Below are 24119 nucleotides of genomic sequence, written 5' to 3'. Positions count from 1 at the left end.
GAAGTGAGAACAGTAATGCTTTAAGCTATTTTAAACTTAGTTTATCCCTTGGTGAAAATAGATGATCTAGAGGTAGATTTTGAAAGGACAGTTCCTGAGGGACTAAGAGGAATCTAAGAAATAGTCTAACTATGGCAAGGAGTGGAGTAACAAAGGGTTTTGCGAGTTCTTCCACCTGACCTTTGACTTGAAAGTGCTTTGGGGTGTCTTTGGATTACCTAAGACAACCTTCTCAAGCAGATGAAATAGAGGGAGGCAGTGTTTGGTTGGGGGATTGTGACCACTTCCTAGCTTCTTACAGAGTCCTTGTTATCTTATATTCCCATAGAACAGACCCTGCTCGACCCTTTCCTTCCCAGAGCAGTAGACCCCAGAAGAAGGAGGGACGATTCAGCATGCTCAACCAAATCTTCTGCAAAAACAAAAAAGAAGAGCAGAGAGCCTATCAGAAGGATCACAGCAGGGATCGACACAGGGGGGAGCACACCTCGGAAGTCGATGACATCATCACCACCTTTGACGGCATCGTGGATACCAACTGCCAAGAAGGGCCAGGCGATCAGGTGGCTATGATTGACCTTAAGAAGCGGACCTCAGAGAATTCAAAATATCTCTTGCCAGAAAAGAAGCCTCTGGGCCCCAAGGGGCTTCCACCAATCAGAACGCAGAGTCTCCCACCCATCACCGTGGGCAGTCACTTCCTGACAGCTTCCCAGGGGGCCACTTCCCATACTGGTCTGAGCTCTGGTAGTCATCATATGGCCCAGCGATCTCAGAAAAGCCACAGTGAGCAGGACTTACTGCATAATAGAACTGGTTGCCAAGCGTTGCTAGATAACCCTTGGAGAGGCGATTCTAACCAGGTGTTCTGTAAGGCTGGGACTGTGTCTTCTTCTGATAAACTGCTGGACAGATTGCTCACCAGTGGCTCTGGTCACCAGGAGGTCTTTGGGCTGCCACATCTTCCTCATCTACATAATCCTTCATCAGGTATTACCCTTGCTTCCCTCTTCCTCATTCCTGGCAGGCTCTCTCCAAGAAATGTTTCCTATAGTTCTGGGCTAGGAACTGGGATGACAGTAGCCTAGAAGGCAGGGCCAGAACAAAATGGATGATTAGGGCCAACATTTTTCCTTGAGTCTACTGGACTCAAGATCTCTAGGCTATTGAAACATTCTGCTTTTCCACCCTGAGGGCAATCATCGAGTTAAAGTATGTGCCTTCTTATATTCCCAGCAGATATGTGTAGTGATTGGAAGATTAAAGCAGAGATATTGCTATTTCCAGTAGCTAAGATTCTTAACCAGGGATAGTGGCAATATCAATTATGAGGGGTTGATTTGTTTGTGTGATGGCTTGCTTTTAAATCAGGTGTTCAATCCCTACTTCAGACCTACAGAAGCAAAATTTTGGTGAGGGAGGAGAGGAAATGGCAATACCTTCTAGGTAACATTCACACATTAATGGTTCAAGTTTCCACACATACCAAAGGCTTACATTGTAATTCTCCCTGCTGTCTCTTCCCCAAGCCAACCAATGCCACTCATCCAAAGCTACTAATATTATTTGTTGTTTATTCTTCCAGAGATATTTTATACACGTGTATACACACATACACACACACACACACACACAAAATAGGTATAAGTAAGTATATATCCCCCTTTAAATAAGTGTATCACACTAAAGAATTTGTTTTTATACACATATAAGCAATATATATATATATATATATATTTTTTAATGGTCCACAGGTGATTCTGATGCACACTGGAGAAAGGGAAACATTGTTTTAAAGCAGAGGCTGCAAAACAGCTTCCAAAATTAGTTCATTGCCACAGAATCTTGTTTTGTTTTTAAGTGAATTAATTGCCAATATTTAAAAATCATCAAGTATTACATAAAAAAATAGAAAATTCTAGCCTTTTCTGAAAAATTAAAAAGCCTGGCAACACTGAACCCAAATTCCACTTGGTAATAATAGGCCAGATATGAATACCCACTGTCCCCTTGAACACCAGCTAGACATCACTGTCCCCAGTTCAACCCAGTCCACAACAGTCTCTAGTATCTCTCCAAGGAGTGTCAGTTTTTCTTCATTAATGTGTTTCTGTTGTTTTTCTCATAGTAGGGTTAAGAGAAAAAAATGATGTATCTTGAACCCGCATTTCTGTCAAACATAGAAGAATGAAATACTGAGAGGGCTATGTGTATTGTAAGAAGTGGAGGAGGGATGAGGCACCTGGGTGGCTCAGTCAGTTGAACATCCGACTCTTGGTTTCGGCTCAGGTCATGATCTCACAGTTTGTGGGTTTGAACTCTGTGTTGGGCTCTAAGCTGACAGCTTGGGATTCTCTCTCTCCCTCTCTCTCTCTGCCTCTCCCCCACTCACACTCACTTTTCACTTTCCTTCTCTCTCTGAAAATAAAGAAATAAAATCTTTTAAAAAAAGAAATGGAGGAATATATATATTTGGAAATAAGAAATATTCCTTCCTAAAAAAAAAAAGAAAGAAATATTCCTTCCTGTTTAATATGCAGCATGAGCCTGGCTCTCTTCCCTCATTTATGTGTGCCTGGTCTGGTGTCTGAAACAGGTAGAGGTAGAGTATGACTCCCCTCATACATATTTTTTTTTTTAATTTTTTTTTTCAACGTTTATTTATTTTTGGGACAGAGAGAGACAGAGCATGAACAGGGGAGGGGCAGAGAGAGAGGGAGACACAGAATCGGAAACAAGGCTCCAGGCTCTGAGCGGTCAGCACAGAGCCCGATGCGGGGCTCGAACTCACGGCTCACGGACCGCGAGATCGTGACCTGGCTGAAGTCGGACGCTTAACCGACTGCGCCACCCAGGCGCCCCTCCCCTCATACATATTTACATGTATGTGTGAGAAACAGACATCCTGGTGTCTGAGAAAAACTCCACGCAACATTTTACTTCCTCCACAAAGCACTAAAGTATGTGGTTAGTGCCATAGGTAATGTTTTTGCTTTTGTTCTACTGAAGGATCAGGAAGGAAAGATATTAGTCTTCTTTTGATACTTTAGTGGTCTCCAGGGCCTCAACCCGTCCTCCTTTCTGGAGTTGGTCCTGTCCTGGCTAATATCTCCTCTTTTGAAAATCTTTTGAAATTTGTGAAAATCTCGTTCTTTTTCTGTTCCCAAGAGAGCCTGTCTTTTTCTATCAGTTAGGAATGGGCTCAGCCACCGGTAAAAGAAACCAAAGTAACAATGGCTTAAACAACATAGAAATGTATTGCTCTAATAGGAAAGAAGTCTGAAGTAGGTAGTTCCCAGGTGTTTGGTAGCTCCATGATCACCAAAAACCTAGGCTCCTTCCTCCTGGGTGCTCCACAGCTTACCATATGACTTCCATTCTTCAGGTTATTTCACGGTCCATTAAGGCTAACAGAGAAGGAGGAAAGAAACAGAGAGAAGGAAAACATGGATTTTCCCAGCTGAATCAGCTCCCGTTAAGACATCATTGCCCTTAAGTCCACACATCTGTTTACATCTCATTGGCCAGAACTTTAATCACATGGTCACGCCTATTGGCACGGGAGAGTGGGAATTGCTGTCTTTTTTTTTTTTTTTTTTTAATTTTTTTTTCAACGTTTATTTATTTTGGGACAGAGAGAGACAGAGCATGAACGGGGGAGGGGCAGAGAGAGAGAGGGAGACACAGAATCGGAAACAGGCTCCAGGCTCTGAGCCATCAGCCCAGAGCCTGACGCGGGGCTCAAACTCACGGACCACGAGATCGTGACCTGGCTGAAGTCGGACGCTTAACCGACTGCGCCACCCAGGCACCCCATTGCAGTCTTTTATCTCAGCATGCGGCTGTCCCTCAAAAGTTGGATTTTTGTTTCTAAGAGAGAAGAGAGATTTGATAGTGGATAAAGAACTAGTAGATTATGGCATTTGTACTATCTAAAACTTTCTGTATTATTGGAAATAAAATGAAATTCAATAAACTCGGTTTGAAAATTAGCTTCATTTGCCAGTGAAGTGACTTGAAAAGTCCTGGAGTGGCAGAATAGTAGAAAAGAAGTAAAATTCTCCAAGAGAATCTTAAATAATTAGCTGTGGCTACATCAAAGCATTTATTTTTTAACCAATGTTTTTAAGTTTATTTATTTTTGAGAGAGAGGGAGACAGAGTGCAATCAGGGGAGGGGCAGAGAGAGAGAGAGGGAGACACAGAATCTGAAGCAGGCACCAGGCTCTGAGCTGTCAGCATAGAGCCCAACGCAGGGCTCAAACTCACAAACCGGGAGATCATGACCTGAGCCGAAGTCAGATGCTTCACTGACTGAGCCACCCAGGTGCCCCTTCAACCAATGTTTTTAAGCACTGATAATAGCTAGGAGCCATTCTAGGCAACTGAGTTGTGGTAAGATAAATCTCCCAAGATCTTCAGCCTATAAATGAGTTTTAAAAGATATGGATTTGCTAAAATGGTTATGCAACTGACTTCAAGGTACTTTTCTTATCATGTTTAGTTACAAGATCATAGGGTTTTGAAATGGAAAGGACCTTATTCATTAAATGGTTAGAGGGTCTGCCATTCTAATTTGTCAAGAGGCGGATTACTACAAGGGCTAAGACATCTGGGTTCAAATTCTGGTTCTGTCACTTAGGTGCTGTTACTTAATCTCTCTGGGCTTTTGTTTCTTCACCTGAAAAGAATGGGAGAAAATACCTAACCATACCTAACTATAACGTTGTGAGTTGCTGTTAAATTAAAAGAGGTGATACAGGTAAAGTACTTAGAACAGTGATTTGAACAAAGTGTTATACCCACACGAACGTATTTGGTTTTTTAAAACTATGTGCCAGGCCCTATACTAAGCACTATGGTTTAGTTACAAGTAGGAATCACCTTGTTTTAAAGATGATGAAACTTAAGTAAATGTGCTAGTCAACTGCCTGATTGCCCTCACGTCTAGTTTTTCCCTACAGCCCTATTCTGTCTCTCAGGGAATGACACTTCCCAAGCTCCCTTGCAGCTGCTTCCAGGTACTTTTGGCCAACTATCAGGAGGCACTGGCAGATGAGGAAGAGCAGGAGAAGGAGGGAAAACAGTGTAGTTGTCCACAATGGCCCTGTGCTTTTTCTGGAAGCTCCCACAGTGGTTCCATCTCCTTCATGCTCCCTCCACACAGCTGCTTACTCTGTAGCTCTGGCCCCCCCTAGCTTTAACACCATCCTTTCCCCTTATCTCTCCAGCCTAGAGATGGTTGCTTTTTTTTTTTTTTTTTTGCAGTGGCTGATCTCTGGATTGTCCTCTACCCTCTCTTCTGTTTGGCTTCTTAGTTTTTCTAACACAAATAGAAACAAGTTTCTGTATGAAATTCCCTCTGTTTCAAAAACCAAGAGAGGTCTCTTTTTTCCTGGGTGAGCCCCAACTTATAAAACAAGACATATCTCTCTGAGCCACAGTTTCTTACTCACCCAGAGGCTGGGACCATTATACCTCATCAGGCTCTTTTCAGTTATAATTCACATGGCCTAGAAGAGTTAAAACAGTTTGCTCCAAGTTTTACAACTAATTGATGACATATTCTGTACTTGAACCCAGATCTCCAAAATAGGAAGGTATCACCATGGCAATGTATTTCTCTGAAAGTCCAGTTTGGTAGTAAGCTTACCAATTACCCACAGTGTACTTGTCTGAGAAATGACGTTGTCCTCCCCAAAACAAAAAAGATTTTCCTGCCTTACGGATTTTATTTTTGCGGACATTTTTAACTCAGTTTGAAATGTTTTGGCAACTACCGAGGCTCTGGACTACGATTAGGAGACTCACTTGGGTGGTTTTAGTGTTAGTCTAGGCAGGTTGAAACAGTAGATTTCTACACTGAGCTGCCATATTTGATATGAAAGCCTATCGCTTCTCAGCCTTTTGGCTAAGATCGTGTGTGATATGAAAGCCTAATACAGTAAAGTAGTTGGATAATCTAAGTCATACCATTACACCACTGATTTGAACTTGGATAGTAGCTTTAGCATAGGATTTTCTCTTTTCCTGCCCTGGATTTAGTAAAAATAATAAGGGCTAGCTAGCACTGCCACTGTTAGAATTCCTGGCAGCCATTAACCTGTGCTTGCATCAGCAACCCTGAACATTGAGCTGTAATGATTATTGCTTAACATTCATTGAGACCTGTCAGTGGGCTAGATGGAGAGAGATGGGGGGTGAGGCACTTAGCCTAATGAGGAAATTTGGAGCACATCAGCTTAATTCATTGCAAACAGCTTTCAGAGAAAATGGAACAGAAAGCTCTGAGGTGTTTGCTACCAGCCTGGTTATTTACAAGCCATCACACAGAAAGCAAGAAAGCTCTCGCTTCCCTTCTCCCTTAAGAGAGAACTTCCTTCTCCCTAATTTTCTAACATATCCTAGCAACAATGCAGCCTCCTCCCTGTGTATGGCTGATCTAGTGATCCCTCTGTTGAAACCCATCACAGGTGCTACATCTTTTCCAGGACAAAAGCCAGATTCTTGAGCTGGTAAACAAAATCCTCCCAGCATGGCAGGGCCTCACTTTCTGTTGTCAGCTTCTGTGACTCACATCTCTAATCCTTTCCCCCATCCCCCTGAACAGTTCCTTGAATATCTCTCAGTTCCCTGACAACCCATACATTTCACTCTATGACGTCAGTGCCCATGTTATTTTTAGCTTCTGTCCACTGTCGGCTTAACAGACTTGTACAGACTTTTAAGAACCACCTCAAAACTTCTCTGAAAGTCACCCTGACCTCTATAGGAGGTGTGGCTCTTTCTTACTGTGAATCATAGAAGAATAGCTCTACCTTGTTGAGCCTCCTGGGGGGCAGATGGCAAACTGAACTGCGTACTTCCCCTTCAATAATACTGCAGAAGAGGAGTCTTTAATCCCTATTCTGGAAATGAGGAAATTGAGGCATAGAGAGGTTAGCCCACCGTTCAGTAGGTCACAGAGCTAGATAGGAAGTGACAGAGCAGACATTCAAGTGAGCTCTATGGGAGTTAAGACACCTCCACCTGTCTGGACCCCTCTTTTCTGTGTGATGCCCTCACGGCACTGCTCATGGGCTCCAAAAGTATCCGTTAACCTGTTTTTCTTCCAACGTACACTGTAATCACCTCCTGAGCATCTTGCCTTCTCCTCTTTGTACTCTAGGCTCAGGAATATGGTGAGCACACAACAGAGGAGTGCTGAATTTATTTAGTTGTTAACCAAAGGGATTTAGTTGAAAACCTTTTCTGCCTTTGAAGTCTAGGACAGTGGTCCTCAACCCTGTCCCCACAGGCTGGAGGTCCCTTTCAGTGCCTGCAGCACAGATGGACTGCACACAGCTCCACCTCCTCCTTCAAAACTGAGCCAAATGCCAGTGCAGAATGAAGTTGAGCTCTGCTTTCACTTCCCAAATCACTGCCATACCCTGTTTCTGCCCACTTCTCTCATCCTGCCAAAATTGCTTTGGCTGCTAGGGAGGCAGGATAGGTTCTAGGTCAGACAGACCTAAATTGGAGCCCAGCCTCTGTCACTTTCCATTATATGACCTTGAGCACTTTTGAGAACTCCTCCAAGCCACAGTATCCTCAGGGATGATAATAGTATCTATCTCACAAGGGAAAGTGATTGTTAGGATTAAATGAGATTATGCATATAGGATTGAGCCCAGTCCCCGACAATAGCCCAATAAACATTATCCATAATTACCATTATCTCATTTCTTGGTTTTGCAAATTTCTGCCCAATTCATGGATAAATAAGGTATGAGTTGATAAGGGTGCTCACTTACTTACTGTAATTGCTCACTGTTATTCTACTGAGGAATGTTTTCTTTTTAAATAATAGTTTGTGAAGTTATTTGGCCTTTAGGATACAAAGGAATGAAAATATAATATCCACCAGAGAGACTGGAAGTTTTGCTCAGTCTTCATCAAATGGCAGTGCTCAGATTACTGCTCCTATAATATGCCTTTGGACTCACCTAAGCAGATGGACAGTGGATCTTGGCTAATGCTTTTTCTGTTTCCCCTTATCTAAGGACGACTTGGTCCAAACAGAAGAATTAAACCTATGAGCAGTACTGTAGTTGTTCTGATTCTTTCAAGACTACGAGGCAACAAATTAAATGAATACATTCCCTACTCTCCCAGAGATCGTGTTAAACACGCTACAGAATAAAAATGTAATAATTGCTAATGCTTATTGAGTGTTAACCTTGTAAGCTACATGTTTTACATTTGTTCTCCTACTTAAATTTTAGGACAAGTGAAAAAGACAGACACAATTATTTTCACCATTTTGTACATAAGGAAATTTTAGAGAGGGAGAATCTCTTGTCCAAGTTGGCAAAAAGTCTAATCCTGTCCCATTTGGTCAACTATGTATAAGGACCTGAATAACTTGGGTATTTTTTCTATTTTCAGATATTTAGATCTATCTCCTGTAATCAGTAGTCTGTTGATAAATGTTTAACAGCTGGTTCTCTGGGAGAAAAATCAGTGCTTGCTGATTTTCATGGTATAAATACTTCCACTATGGCCAATGTTGAGCCACCACTGTGATGTCAACCAGCTCACTAAATTCCTAAAATTTTAACCATCGGTTCCCAAGAGCCAGTATACATGTTTCCAGCACAGCACTACTTATGGCCTAAATTAGAGAATAGCAGTCTCCCAGGTGACTTCACCCAGATCCATCTTCTGGGTCAGTGACGCTCAATCCTACCACACAGTAGAATCCTTTGGGAACCAGTAAAAATCTGATGCCCTATCCCAGTCCCAGAGATTCTTTTTTAATTGATCTGGGATTTGGCTAGGGCAGCAAAACTCCTCAGACAATTCTTATGTGTAGCCAGCATTGAGAAACCCTGGTCTGGAAGAATATCCCCTACTTATCTGTATCATTTAGCACAGATTTGACTGATGAGTTGTACTTTGTACCCTATTTTTTTTTCAAGCTTTTAAGTTTTATAGAGTGGGTGGCCAACTGTGCTTGTTTATGAAGTTATATTTAAACTGATTTATTCAAGAAATGATTTCCGATGTTCTTTTCTTTCATTTAACTAGTGATTGGCATATAATAAAAACCAGTAAGGTGTAGCTACTATTATTTTTGTTGTTATTAGCATCTGTTTTTTAATTTTTTTAAATGTTTATTTATTTTTGAGAGATAGACAAAGCACAAGCAGGGGAGGGGCAGAGAGACAGGGCACAGAATCTGAAGCAGGTTCCAGGCTCTGAGCTGTCAGCGCAGAGCCCAATGCAGGGCTCAGACTCATGAACCTCGAGATCATGACCTGATCTGAAGTCAGACGCTTAACCAACTAAGCTACCCAGGTGCCCCTGTTGTTATTAGTATCTTAAGTTTAGTGATCACTAACAATTTTATGATTATCTTATCCATTGGATTTTACAATTTGCACTTGGTTGCATCTCAAATTATTGATACAATTATGTTTGTCCCCAGGACAAAATTTTCAGCATCTGTCCCCAAACAGACCCCAAATCAGGGATCATCCTTTCACCCGGAACAACCTAGCTCCCTTACCAGACCAAAAATGTAAGTATTATGAATCTTCTTCAGCTACCTTTGCAAGTGTTAACATGTCTAAACACAACTAACTGTTATTTCAGTTTACTTTCATTTTTCAAGGGAACATCAGGTGCCAAAACTTGTAAATTACAGGAAAATAGAATAGAGACAGTTCTTTAAAGCTTCATCCAACTTGGTAATGCTTATTTAAAAAAAAAAAGAATACTTCCCTCCCTTGAGGAATTTTTATGTTTGGATTATAAAAACAACAACGGAAGTTTATTTTGCTATGTACTATTTAATGTGTTTAAGAAGGTGCTTTAAAAATTCTTAAGATTGGTCTCTTGACATTGGTTTCCCTATTACAATGAACAGATGGAAATATGTATCATCTTTGTACTCAGAGGCTACACATCCCTAAACAGAAAGGAATAATCAAGTAGATGTTGTTCACCTATATTACTCCTGACATTGTTGATCTATTTTATAATATTTTGTACAAAAATTTCTCACAATATAAAATACTAAAAATATTCTATTCAGCCAGTGATCTTCAAGTTTGAGTGTACTTAAGTATTACCTGGGGTACTTGTTATAGAGTAGATTTCTGATCCCCACACCCAAAAATTCTGAATTTGTATATTTTCATATCTATACTATGAGGCAGGTTCTATTATTATTCCCATTGTACAGATGAGAAAACTTGAGTTCAGAAAGGTTGCATGATTTTCCCAACATTATTTAGGTAGTAAGTAGCAGAGCCAGGAGCAAAACTATAGGACTATGAGTCAGCTGCCTCATGAAAACAAGCAATACTTACTGGATTCTAATTTCCTTCCTTCCTTTTCTTTCTATCCCAGCCCACTCATTTATAACATGTATGCAGACACGCAATGTATTATCTTCCCCATCCCTCGCCATAACCTCTTAATTGCAGAGGTTGAAAGATTTAGGAACTGCCCTGTTCAAACAAGTTTCTTAACCTTCAATTTCCTTCCTTGGCCTGTAAGAGTAGTGCCAGCCTGATAAGGTTGTTGGGAGGGTTACACAAGATAACATATGGAAAATACTGGCAACTATTTGCAAAGAATTAATATCCAATACGTCTTTTCCTGCCCCAGGCTGTAGTTTGGATGGTACCAATCGAGAGCTCTAGGATTCCTTAGGTAAAATCAGTAATCCACGGGGTCTTAGTATTACCCTGTCTTTATGCAGATAAGGAAAGGGAGAGGTGGAGATACATGTCCAAATTCACACAGAGTTAGTAGCAGAAACCAAAATGCATTCCTCAGCTTTTTCTGATTTATGTAAAGTGAGAGTTTTGGATGGTGTGAATTCAATCACTGGATGAAATTCAAGCCTGACCTTGTCTTTAAACAGAAATGTACTCACAAAGACATCTAATTAAGTAGCCGGTCAGCCTCGAATCCTGGTGAGGCTTGGAGAAGCCAGAGAGGGGATTTTCTTTGGCAGAGCCCAGGAGCTTTGGTCTTCACAATTAAATTTAAGGACGGAAGAGAAGATAAAGACTTTGATCAAGTTTAGCTCTGCGAAAAAGAAATGGAAAGCTACACAGTGCTTTTCCTAAAAGAAACCGAGAACCTTTTGAGGCTTGCATAGAAGTGCAGTACAAATGTCTTGGGGCTCATTTAAAGCATTGTGCTGACTTGGCCATCAACAGCTGCTCCACCCCAGGAAAAGAGAGCTCTGCCAGGAATGTACAGCCCAATCATGTTTTGATCAAACTTGGCTCTGCCCTGTATTTGTACATATTTGACATCCCTGATGGCACGTGGTGAGCCTGAATAGATACAGATATACAGCTTTCTCCTGCAGCCAGGCTCTCACCAGACAAGCTTCTTAGAAATGCCTCCACTCCTTAAGACATAACATTGTTTCCCCCCACCATTTCTCCTGAGACTCTCACAGAAGCAAACCCTGAAAGTCTCTCCTTCTATTCTTTCTCCTCAGTTCTATCTGGAGAATCTCTGAGGACAAACCGAGTGCTACCTGCTATTCCAAGCCAACGGGGACACAGCACAGCAGGCAAAGAAAGTGAAAACTTTGTCCATCCCACCAATGATGAGAATTAGCTGTGGCTCACTGACTGTAAAAATAGGGATTATATATATTTTCAACTGTCAAGGGATGAGATTACTCTAGTTTGTGAGAACAAAGACTGATGCAGTAAATTGCATTCTAGAAGCCATTCACAGTTTTACAACTCCTTCCTAATGACATTTCCCAAACAAGCACTTGGAATCTTTGATTATATATATATTTTAAGTCTGTGAGTTGCTCTGACCTCTACATGCCAAAACTAAAAGTCAGAATATGTTATCAGCAAGGAAACAGCTATGTTTGGCTTGCACTGTGGTATCAGCAGAGATTTTTTTTGCCTGAACGATTTTATGTTCTAAAAATGTATGCTTTGCTGAATAAAAAAAAAACAACAAAAAGCATATTCCATAGTTTTCTTCACATTCATTGTAATTCTACCCTTGGTTGATGAAACTTAATTAAAATTAAAGTAGCAAATTCCTTTAATCACAGTTTAGTCACAGTTTTTGGCTTTTAAATGTACAAGCTTCTGTAGAATATTTTCTAACATCTGATCCTGGTAACAGCCCAAATCATTTGCCAATGTTTATGTATCTTCTTTGTTATTTTATTATTTCCACCTATTGTCACTTTCAGATGTGATTAATAGTGAGAAGATCATGTGAGTTGGAAGGGTCTACATCCTGGCCTAACAGAATGAAATCGGCACTTCTCATACATTCCTCAAATACTCTATGTATTTAATCATTCTTTTTTATGTTTCAAAATAATGGTCTCTGCCCACTCAAAATGTTTCCAAAGTTATGACTTAGTAAAGTTTGAAAGGCTACTACTAACTGTAGATCTTACTTAAGATGTTTATGTGTTGTTGAGACTGATTTAAATGTCAAGGCCCAGCCATATAAGATTATAGTCATTCCATGTTATTTCTAAGCCCACATGTTATCTGTAAATATCTCAAGTACAATGCTTATCATTTGATATTAGCATTATTTGTTTAGAGAGGTCAGACTATGCCATTAACTAAATAGAAGCTCCTCTGAAGCCAAAACATAGTTCTTTGGCTTGGTGCTTATAGAAGTGTGTACAGTGCCTGGCACATAGTAGGCACTCAGTTTTGGTTTTTTTTCCGTAAAAGAAGGAAGGGAAGGAAGTCAGGATGTAGAGGGGGATGTGGCAAGACCGAGAGATGTAGAAAGTGATAAAAAAAGAGGTCATTATTTCCACAATCTCGTTTTGACAATGATAGTAGTCTGAATTAGGGATTATATAAGAAAAAGCCTGTGACCAATCACCCACGCTAGACAGTAGTTGATAGGGAGGGCAAATCCTGGTGCAAATGGAAGAGCTCCCAGGACATTGATACTGAAGGGTTTTCTATTCTGTTTTGTTTTGTTTGTGGGCTGCATCTTTGAAGAATCATTCTCTGTTAAGTATCAGCTAGGTAGTTCTATTGTGTCACCTGGTTACTTCAGAATCTGTGTTCATCCACAGTAGACATAGTAGACACCTGGCCCTGTCCTGCTTGGCTTAGTCAGCATAGGCTCACCTCTTCTTCAATAATAACACCAAAATCTCATTGGCTGACAATTTTGTTTTCTCATTCACAACACATGCTCCATACCAGCTGGCAGAGTTGGCTCACGTAGATTCCACTTCAACATGCACCTCCTTGGTGACAAAAACAGCAGAAATGCGATGTGAGTCTTATCACCACCTATCCTATTTCATTTACCAGATCAAGCATATGGACATGTCTAACTCCAAATGGGGTAAGGAAATAAAGTCCTCCCATGGGTCAGAAAAGGGGAGAATTGGAATATTTATGAACTATCCAAAAGATTACCACACTAACCAAAGCTCAGTCCCTAAGTGATCATTTAAGTTCTCTTTACCACATGGATAGCTAAGAGGCCAAAACAATTTAAAAAACAAAAACAAAAACAAAACAATACCTGTGTACAGCTATGGAATAAGCCACCACCTCCCAACACATATATACACACATAGCATTCTCTAATGCTAGGCCTTTCTATCAAAGTTGATTTAAGGATCTTTTGCTAGCTATGAAGAAGTAATATGCTGCCCAATACCACCTTTTTAAATAGAGCAGATATCCTTGGGGTTCCTGGGTGTTTCAGTCAGTTAAGCATTGGACTTAGTCTCAGGTCATGATCTTGCAGTTCAGGAATTAGAGGTCCACATCAGGCTTTCTGCTGTCAGCACAGAACCTACTTCAGATCCTCTCTCTCCCTCTCTCTCTCTCTCTCTCTCAAAAATAAATAAAAAATATAAATAAATCAGTAGAGGAGCTATCATTTTGCCACTAAGTAAAGTTGCTTGTTTGAGGTAGATTTATCCTCAGCCAATATTTTACTGACCAAATCAGATATTAGGTAGGTATTCACCAACTTGTGCCCAACTTTAAAAATGTCCAGAAAATTTTTTTTTCTAAAATGACTATTTTCTTATTTTGCCACTTATATTTCCCTTCATTGCTAAGGACTCATTTATTCACACACATAAACATCATAACTTTGCATACATTATTTCATTGGAATCATTATATCAAATCAACCTATATTGTTCAAGTACAGACAAGGAATCCAAGGCAAAGAAAGAACTAATTTTCCCAAAGTCACACAACTAATGGCAGAACAGGCCTTAGCAGTGAAGTCTTTCTAGTCCCATAGTCCACATACATAATTCCCAAATCATCATTTTCCTGTTCCAGAAATTTCATTGGTGTGATACATCTTTGGCAAAGCTTCCCTTTCTGAATTTACTTATTTAGCTTATATGCTGTACAGGCATAGTGTAGCTAAGGTTAATATTTGTGGAAAGAGCAGACCAATTCAGTAATTTGTACTAACCAATTACAGTTGTTGGAAGCCAGGGTTTCCCCCAATTTTTCCTTTTCTCCTTCAGTAATCACTTGGTTTAACACAGGTGTCCTTTCTCCCAGTAAACACTAAATTCTAATGTTCTTATCTTCATAGAATTCAGCCAATATAAATAGCTTTCTGTGACTCCAGATTATTATCCTTCCTAAGTCTGTTAAATCACAGCTTGATACACAATTTTAGAAAATCTCACTAAGTGACTGATTAGAAATATTGTGCCTCTTTCCCACAAAGGCAAACATAACCATTGATTTTGCTTTGGCCCTTACTCTTTGAAATTTTCCAAAGCATGTCTCTAAGCATCCTGGCATTTTAAAAGTGGTTTTTGAAAAGAACCATTTGGAATCCACCCTAGGGATTAAATGGGGTAATTAGGAAGGAGCATATTTGACCTTAGCATGATATATAACACTCAAGTTAAAAACTAAATAAGGGGTGCCTGGGTGGCTCAGTCCATTGAGCGTCTGACTTTAGCTCAGGTCATGATCTCACAGTTTGTGAGTTCAAGCCCCACATCAGGCTCGCTGCTGTCAGCACAGAGCCCACTTTGGATCCTCTGTCCCCAACCTCTCTCTGTCCCTCCCCTGCTCATGCTCTCTCAAACACACACACAAAATAACAAAACAAACAAAAAACCAAATTAATTAAAAAAAAAAAAAAACATGGTAGCAGCTCTCACATGTAGTAGCTAGCCTTTCTTATTGCCTTCAGGGAAAATGATGTATTTTTTAAAATGCTTACTATTTGAAAATGATCTTTGAAATCAGGAAATTCCATCAGATTCAATTCCCTAGACATTGGCATAGAAACATTAATACTGGTAGATGAAGACTATCAGTAAATGGTATGTTTCTATCAAACTATTATGTTTTCAAAGAAAATGCCTTCTGATTCTGACCTCTATTTTGTCCAATCTTGGTCTTTTAAGCAGATAAGTTCCAAGAAATCCCCAAAGGCCAAATATGGAAAGTCAATGAACGAATTGTATCAAAATCTCAATAGGCATCTGGTGGCTCTGTTGGCTAAGCATCTGACTCTTGATTTCAGCTCAGGTCATGATCTCACAGTGTGTGAGTTTGAGCCCCATATTGGGCTCTGTTATGACAATGTGGAGCTTGCTTGGGATTCTCTCTCTCCCTCTCTCTCTCAAAGTAAATAAATAAACTTAAATAAAAGCTCAAAAGTTTTCAGTCAGCATGCACAGCTGTCATCAGAAGGACAAAGGTAGTTTTCACACTAATGTGTGAAAAATAGGAAATAGCTTGTTAATTATTAAGTCCCTAGTAAAAATTTTATTTACATTGAACGTAAATTACCTTGCAATTGCTAGTGGTCCACAACTAGGAAAAAGGAGAGCAAAAGAAAGACTGCCAATTCCCTTAGGGGGACAAGGTAGAATCTAACATGTTGACTTCAATGATGGGAAGCTGGAGTTTGGAGATGTGGAGATGTGGGGCCAGCTATAAGGTGAGAAGGTGGAGTGGATGGTATAGGAGACTGTAGTTGGCTGTGCACTGGCAATGAAAGCAAGTGCTGAGCCCAGATACAGATGACCATGAACAATATCTTTGGTGCACTGAAAGCGAATAACAGTGAGTGACATAAAGGAATGAAGGAAGGAAATTATCTCCATCATTTCCATTAATGTGATTTATAAAAGTACTCCAAGAAAGCTTTTAAAAAGAAACCAATTATATTCACTATTACTGATAATAAAAAGACAGTTTATGAGGAAGCAAAGCCACATCTTAGAGCCCAAAGAATTGTTCCCTGCAATAGACAAATCAAGGACTGGTCTCACTCTCAGAAGATAACACCCACTTGCCTTACTAACACTTAAGACATTGTTCCATGATGTCCCAGGACATAATGGTATCTCCTCTACTTCATCAGGGCTCAAACACTAGAATTGATTGAATCATACCTATCTCTGAGATACAGAGCTACAAGCATTATGCTCCAAGAGGCTAAAAAGGAAGGTTAAGGGCCTAAAAAAGGACTTCAGGGAGATCACCACTGAGCCAAACACTAACCATATTTGAAAGTATAAGCTATTCATTCAAGCTGCAGACTTAGATGAGAAGTTTCTGGAAGTATGTTAGAGAATAACAATAAACAGAAGGCTAGGCCAGTCAGCATCGTGGTTTACAGGTAGGAGGAGGCTATCAGACTTTTCTCAAATCTCTATGACAAAGCCAAGAAAGCCTTTGAATTCAAGAAAAGGTAAAAACCAAGGCAATGTTCAGGCACCTGGGTGTCTCAGTCAGTTAAGCATCTGACTTCGGCTCAGGTAATGGTCTCACAGTTTCTGAGTTCGAGGCCCATGTCAGCCTCTGTGCTGACAGCCTGGAGCCTACTTTGGATTCTGTGTGTGTGCGTCTGTCTCTCAAAATAAACATTAAAACAAATTAAAAAATTTAAAAAACACAAGGCACTGTTCTCATGTGTCAACGTAGCTCACTCTAAGATATCTACCCCAGTGGTCTCTGAACAAGTGACTTTGGGGAAGGAAAAAATATAAATGCAAATAAAAAAAAAGGAAAAGATTTAAAGAATTTCCCCTCCTTTGACTCTCTAGTTCCTGAGAGCTAGCCCATTCAGTTTCCATAGCAGTGAGATTGGGGAGCATCACCTCCCCGTTGCCACATTCTACCCGGGCAGGATGAAGAGTCAAAGTTCCATAAAGCCTTTTGTACTATTCTAACAAAGGCTTATATAGTGAGTAAGATTTTGCTTCCTTGGATGTGCTAAAGCCAGTTCTTGTCAGCCACCATTGGTGGCTTGAAATTGGCCCTGGTGGAAACATTTACACCATGGAAACTGGAAAACACTACAAATCAGGGTTTTCTTTTATTTGAGATCTGGTTTACCACCATACCACTGGGTATAACATTTGGGGGGGGGGGTAATCTTTCAGATTTAAGAGCTCTTTGAATTAATTTTATCTTCTGCAAAAGCTTTATTGTTTCCATTTGGTCTATGGCTTGGGAGAGGGCTCCAGGGTGGTTGAAGGGCTGCCTGGTGGCCTCAGGAAGAGGTTCAGGCAGAAGCTCTGACACCAGGGAAGAGCCAGGGGGCCCTTCAGAGAAAGGTGGTGCCTGAGGGGGGAGTCAGGTGAGGAGGTGCCCCTGCCCCGCCGGCGGGCCGACCCACGGGGTCAGGCAGGTGGTGTCCATCTTCGCGATGGGCGGCACCTGCGCAGCTGGCCGAGGTCCCGCAGGTGGCCCGCAGACGCGGGTGGGTGGGTGCGGGCAGAGGCCACGTCCGCGGACGCACAGGACGGGATTCGGGATCCTCCCGGCCGGGGCCGCTGCCTTGGCGTCCGGAGGTCGATCCCGCTCACGTGCGTGGCTCCTGCACGTCCTGGAAGAAGTGCTGTGGCCCCGCCTGGCTGGCCTGTTCCAGCGACGCGGGGACCCTGGAGCTTCTCAGCTCGCAACGTGGCCTGCGTCCACAGAGCCACGTCCTCCCCGTGGAAACAGCGGCCCAGACAGAGGTGAGTGCGGGAGACGCGCAAGGCAGGTGGGCCAGGCGGTGGACGCGGCTGCCACCCGGGTGGCATAATTCTGACGCTTGTGGGAGCTCGTGCTGGTGCGCAGGAAAGGGGCCAAGTGCGGAAATCGGTGTTGGCTCTTCGGGGAGACACAGGATGGCTGAGAAGGTGGTTCTGAAGGTTGCGACTGCAAAAGAGGTTGCGGAGTGGTGGGAGGCTGGAGGAAGCGGCCTCCTGGGGTCTGTCTGTTCCTTCCAAGCAGGGTTGAAGCAAGAGACAGATACCCGAAACTGTGCAGCAGATTGCAATATTGTTAAGACATACCCTTTTGCAAGCACTGATGCTGGGGCACAGGAATCATGCCTAGGTTTTACTGTATTAAATTGTGATGTTTCATGGGATAGAATATAATCCAAGGGTTAAGGAAACCCATATAATACGTGTATGCATGACTCAGCACTGTACTCAGAATGGGATTTCCCCTTAGAGCATATCATGAGCCACATCACACCTTAATGAGTATTCATGGATGAACACTGTTTCTTCGTGTTACCTTGTGAGCCTATTAACAGCTCACAGCTCAGTTTAATCAGTTTTTCTGTTCAAGGTAGGTATCCTGGTGGTAATGTAGGCAGTACACTCTAATTTCACGCCTGATCTTGCAGTTACCCCAACACCCTCTAATACTCAGGAAATGTATGTTTTCCCCCTTAACTGCCCTCCTAGTCAAAAGATAAATACTAATCATGGTAGGTAGGAAATGGATGTGACAGTGCCTTTCCTCAGGTCAACTCTCCTGGAATCAAGGAGATATTCTCCTTATATTTATAAGCCAGGCAAATCATACATCTTTTGTACAGAAATGGATGTGTATGGGGCTGAATTCCTTGGCTGGTTATATAACCAATCACTGTTGGTAAAGAAAAAGGTTAGTTTAAATCATGTGACCCAAGAGCTCTGACATCACTCGGGCAGGAAGACTTCTTAAGTATTCTAATGTCCAGATCTGGAAATTATTTCCATTTCTAGCACCTATTCTCTGTTCTTAGTGCATTCTGGCTCTGAAGTATTTGATTGTAATGCTTTCATGCTGTCGTTCATTGTGTCAGCAAACATGTTTTAACTGCACTGTGGTAGGTGCTGTAGGAAAAATAATGTTTAAAATATTAAGGGTACAACAAATTTATATGAGGTTAAGTTGTGAGGATTTTCCTGTATTTATTAGAAGAAAAAAAGTCATTTAAACTGTATGCTCTCTGTTTTGGTCATTTGAAACCAATAGATTATCCCTTAATATGTGAAACTTAAAAATAAACTAGCCAGTTAACCAGCAAAAGGAGTTTATTTGGGGAATAGAAGAATGGCAATTCCTGACATGCAAACCACAGCAACCATAGGCAAGTCCAGAGAACTAAGGAGAGGAGTGGCCTTTTGTAGGGGAAAGAAGGGTGTTGGCAAGGGCTGCTGGGAACTGAAGTCTTTTGGAAGAAAACAAGAGTTTGGGGTTGTGACAACTTCTCATTGGCTGAGTTGCTGCAGTTGTTATTGGCTGGGTTGTTCCTGGGCAAGGGGAAAACTTGCTACCCCCTGTGGGTAGTAAAGTAAACCTCTTCCTACTGGGACATTTGAGCTGTGCTTCTTCTTGGTGGGCTCTGCAAACAAGGGCAAGTGGTAGAGTGTGACAGCTCCCCCTTCAGGGTTTCCTGACTACACTTGAAATCAGGTTTCCTTTAAGGATTTTCACAAGTAAAACCAAATGTTAACTCTTAAATTATTTCTCTAGTTTTATTCTTTTTTATTGTATAGTATTTTATTGTTTTAAAAAACTTGATTTTCATAAACTATGTTTTCACACTAGAGATTCCCACAGTGGGAAAAATAATACTTTATTACTTACAGTGTTATATTTGTGGACAGAGATTTTAGGACAGGTAAAATAAATACATAAGGATACATTTAGGGTAAGTACGATAAATATATTAGGAGGATTAAGTCCCCAGTAGAATCTGTAATTTTTTTGAGACATCTGTAAGGGGGCCTCTTCCCTACACGGGATTTCTCTACACTTCAGAAGCTCTTCAGGCTCTTCTTCCCAGGAGTTAGAAATGAGTAATGTGTGGGCCCCTGGGTGGCTCAGTCAGTTAAGCATCTGACTTCAGCTCAGGTAATGATCTCACAATTCATGAGTTTGAGTACCATATTGGGTGAACATGAGCCCCACCTCAGGTGAGTCCCCTTTCTCTCCCTGTCTCTCCCTCCCACTCTTTCTCTCTTTGCCTTTCCTCACTTGTGCCCTCTGCCTCTCAAAAATAAAAAAAGAAAGAAATTAGTAATGTGAAATAACAGTATATCCTATTTTTTAATTTTTATTTAAAAAAAATTTTTTTAGGTTTCTTTATTTTTGAGAAACAGAGACAGAGCTCAAGCAAGGAGAGGGAAGGTCAGAGAGAGGGAGACACAGAATCTGAAGTAGGCTCCAAGCTCTGAGCATAGAACCCAATGTGGGGCTGGAACCCAGGAATTGTGAAAAAGTGACCTGAGCCTAAGTCAGATGCTTAACTGACTGAGCCACCCAGGTGCCCCAGTATATCCTGATTTTTTAAAGTTTCCATAGAACATGTAACCATCAGTTACTGGTATTGAATGAACAGAGAGGCAAGTTTTCAAAAATTGAACACTGACTAATTTTGGGGAAGTCTTTACTTAAGAAGTAACAGTCTTTGGGGTGCCTGGGTGGCTCAGTTGGTAAACATCTGACTTTTGATTTTGGTTCAGGTCATGATCTCACAGTTTGTGAGATCAAGCCCTGCGTTGGGCTCTGCAATGACATCATGGAGCCTGCTTAGGATTGTGTCTCTCCTCCCTGTCCCTCCCAACCCCTCAAAATAAATAAAAAAAACATTTAAAGAAAGTAACAATCTTTCCCTTTCTCCATCATTCCCAGGACAAATACAGAAGTTTGATCAGGTATTGATAGAACAAAGCGGAATTCCCTTTAGGATAAACTAAAAGGGAAAAGCTCATATATAATGCTGAGTTATACAATGAGTCTTGTGAGAAGCTGGGAGACAACCCCATAAACTCACCAGAGTAAGGAACTCAGTCTCCAGATTTCTTGGATACAATTCCTCTCAAACTTTTTCCTCAAAGACTAAATTCTAAAAATAACCAGGTGTTGAGAAGAGATTTGTCTCACCAGTGGGCTTAACTGTTATTTCCTCCTTATTGTGAGTTAAATGGCTTAACAGAGCAGAGGAAAAGAGGTGTACAGTCCATTCTCAAGGTATTAGGTCAAAGAGGTCAGAGCTTCCACATCATGGCAACAGATTTGCAGATGCCCATAGGATAAAAGCTGAAATAACAAAGCCCAGCAAAGGTTAAAGCCAAGAATGCCAAAACACCTGCCTTGGCAGCCTTCTGCCAAGCATCCCCTCGAACATAGTCAGTAACCACTTGTCCAAGGCCCCAGTGACTATGAAAAGTGAGGGCTGCAGCCAGGGAGTAGTCCTTCACAGAGCCATGGTCCAAATCAGCAGCTGGAACTAAGCCCAGGAGCAAAACACTGCCAACCGTCTCACCAGTCAAGCTGAGAGATGAAGCCTAGGAACCACAATGGTGGTTGGGTGACAGGTGAATGTGCTGTGTTTTCCACCATCCTGAGGCAGGTCGGACCTGGAGAAATGCTAACACGTGAGCACGAGCACGTCTGACCACTGGCATCTGTAGAAACAGAGCTCTGCCTCTTTGGGCACTACACAAGACAGCCTCCGGAGACTCGTCCCTCTCTCTACTGAAGCTACTTTTATTCTTCCATGCTAAATTACAGAGTCCCCAGAGTCACAGTCTCAGAACTTAAAAAAAAAATCAAAAACAAAATTCTAGACATGAACAAACTTGAATTCAAATTGAAATGATAATCCAGAGTGTTGACATTGGACCTCTTAAAGGTCCTGAGGATGAAAGCCAGGGTCTTTTTGTAGCTGGTACAGGGTCAGAGTATGAGGAAATCTGGACTAGTTCTTATAAAGTGGTAACCTCACTGGTTCAGCAGAAGAAAAAACCAATTTACATATTTGACAAAGTTGCCCCATTCTCAAAAGCATTGGCATTGCTGAGTATTTCTTTCTCAAAATGATACTTCTTGCTAATTTGACCATATTTCCTCATCAGTAGATCTATTCAGGAAAAGAGAGCCAACTTCTGTGACTCTGTAGGAAGTGTGAAGATGATGGGGGGTGGGGGGTGGACACTGAAACTAATGCTTTCACCAGTCCCAGCCCCTGCCACTCTCAGCCCAACACAGGGGCCAAGATGAGAGTTTCTCAGGGTGGAGGGACAGGAGGACCAGAGGTACTTAATGCAGCAAAAAGTAGAGAGGTGTTACTGGTATTCCTGAGGCACAGCTCTTTTGATGGATTATCTGTTACCTTCTCTCTCTTCACACAAACCTTTTCAACACAGCTGCACACAAGAAGCAAAACAAACCGATTTCCCTGATTCCATTTTTCTTAACCTCTTAGCCCATCTGTGGGTATGCTTATGAACTCTGGAAGAGTGAGAAGGAGGGAAAGAGGCCTGCAGGATCTGTCAACTTTCAAAGCAGTCCCCTGATGATAGAGAATTGGCTTTGAGTAGCATAGACCTAAATATGTGCACGTGCAGACATTAAAGCATAAAGTTAAAAATCATCTGTCTCTTCTGTGTTTTCAGTGTAATGCTGGTTCTTACGAGAAAAGAAGCTTAGAACAAAATGTCAGGAAGCTTCTATGTGTGTTTTATCTTCAACAATTGAAAGGTATCTTCAACAATTGCAACAATTGAAATGGTGCAAACCATTTTAAAATAAGGCTTAACTTAACAGGACATAATGCTTTGCTCTGAGTTTTTTAATTACCTTAAAATTTCACTGTCAAGAACATAGGGGTAATTGCCTTCTTTCACTTAAACTGAATCTGGAAAGGGTGTCTTATTAACAGTTTTTTAAAAAAATTTTTAATGTTTATTTATTTTTGAGAGAGAGAGAGAGAGAGAGAGAGAGAGAGAGAGAGAGAGACAGAATCTGAAGCAGGCTCCAGGCTATCAGTGCAGAACCCCACTGCGGGGCTAAAACTCATGAACAGTAAGATCAGACCTGAGCCGAAGTCAGACCCTTAATGGACTGAGCCACCCAGGGGCTCCATCTTATTAACAGTTTCTAAGAGAAAATAATGTGATGAAGAATGGCCACTTAGATCCTAAGACCAACATTTTTATGAAATGTGCTAGCCCTTCTAACACTGTAAATATACTTTTTGATTCTAAGAAGAATACTTCTTCATAATGACTTTAATCTTATAAATTCCTTAAAAAGTTGTGGTAGAGAATATCAGAAGAAACTAAGTAGTTTTTAATAAATATTACCTTGTTTTCATGTACCACTTTCTGCTGTTAACTCTCCCTTCTCCAATTGAAGATTATTTTAGCAAAAAAGTTGTGAATACCCATTATGTACATTGTTCCAGGGTGAGGAAGCTACAGTTGGAATAAAACAAAACGCCTCCTTTTGTAAAGCTCATTGTCGATGAGGATGCCAACCAAAATTCTCCAGGTTGGATTACATGGGTAAAGCAGTGACATAGATGGGTTCTATTTTCTGACTTTGTTCCATCAGTATCCAAGAAACTCCATAAAATCTGATTGCCAATTACTGGTATTGCTGCTGCTAATAGCTCTGTTTCTCCTGGGTTTTATTTCCTGTGAGAATTGATAAAATATACAGGGAGAAAAGTAGAAAACCAGAAGGGAGCACTCCACTTAATTTAGAAACAATCTTTAAATGGGCAATAAAGAGAAGGTTTCATTAAGAGGAAGTTTTCAGGAGGTATTCGATGGTGGGGAAGGAACTGGAGGCCACAGGACAGAGCATAAGCAAAGGAGACTTTTACAGCCAGAGGGTGCGTGATGGAGGAAATAAAAATCCGGAAGGGAAACAGCCATCCAAAGCTGCAGCAAAGAAGAAAGCTGGAAAGAAAAGGAGAAGCAGGTGGAGGTCATTGAAGGACCTCAAACATTAGAAAATAACATTTTTAGTTGAAGCCATAAATAAGAGAAAGGAGAAGCAATAGCCTCTAATGTTCTTTTGTCAGACC

At 41.2% G+C, this 24119-nt stretch overlaps 1 protein-coding gene and 1 pseudogene across 5 annotated transcripts in view; one reads left to right on the top strand and one right to left on the bottom strand.

Moving 5' to 3' along the window:
• Positions 1 to 11993, top strand: part of ANKRD55 (ankyrin repeat domain 55) — a 195758-nt gene extending 183765 nt beyond the window's left edge. For all 5 annotated transcript variants that reach the window (XM_045493602.1, XM_045493567.1, XM_045493583.1 and 2 more), the window contains 3 exons: positions 329 to 990; positions 9469 to 9561; positions 11506 to 11993. In XM_045493602.1, the coding sequence (XP_045349558.1) occupies positions 329 to 990; positions 9469 to 9561; positions 11506 to 11627 (877 nt within the window). In that variant the 3' untranslated portion in view covers positions 11628 to 11993. The remainder of the gene's footprint in view (positions 1 to 328; positions 991 to 9468; positions 9562 to 11505) is intronic.
• Positions 11994 to 21102: 9109 nt separating this feature from the next.
• Positions 21103 to 23546, bottom strand: LOC123579845 (annotated as a pseudogene).
• Positions 23547 to 24119: the final 573 nt, after the last annotated feature.

This window comes from Leopardus geoffroyi, chromosome A1 (assembly GCF_018350155.1).
Source record: "Leopardus geoffroyi isolate Oge1 chromosome A1, O.geoffroyi_Oge1_pat1.0, whole genome shotgun sequence".
NCBI lineage: Eukaryota > Metazoa > Chordata > Mammalia > Carnivora > Felidae > Leopardus > Leopardus geoffroyi.
Note: the sequence above shows the minus strand (reverse complement) of the source record. Positions and strands in the feature narration are given on the sequence as shown.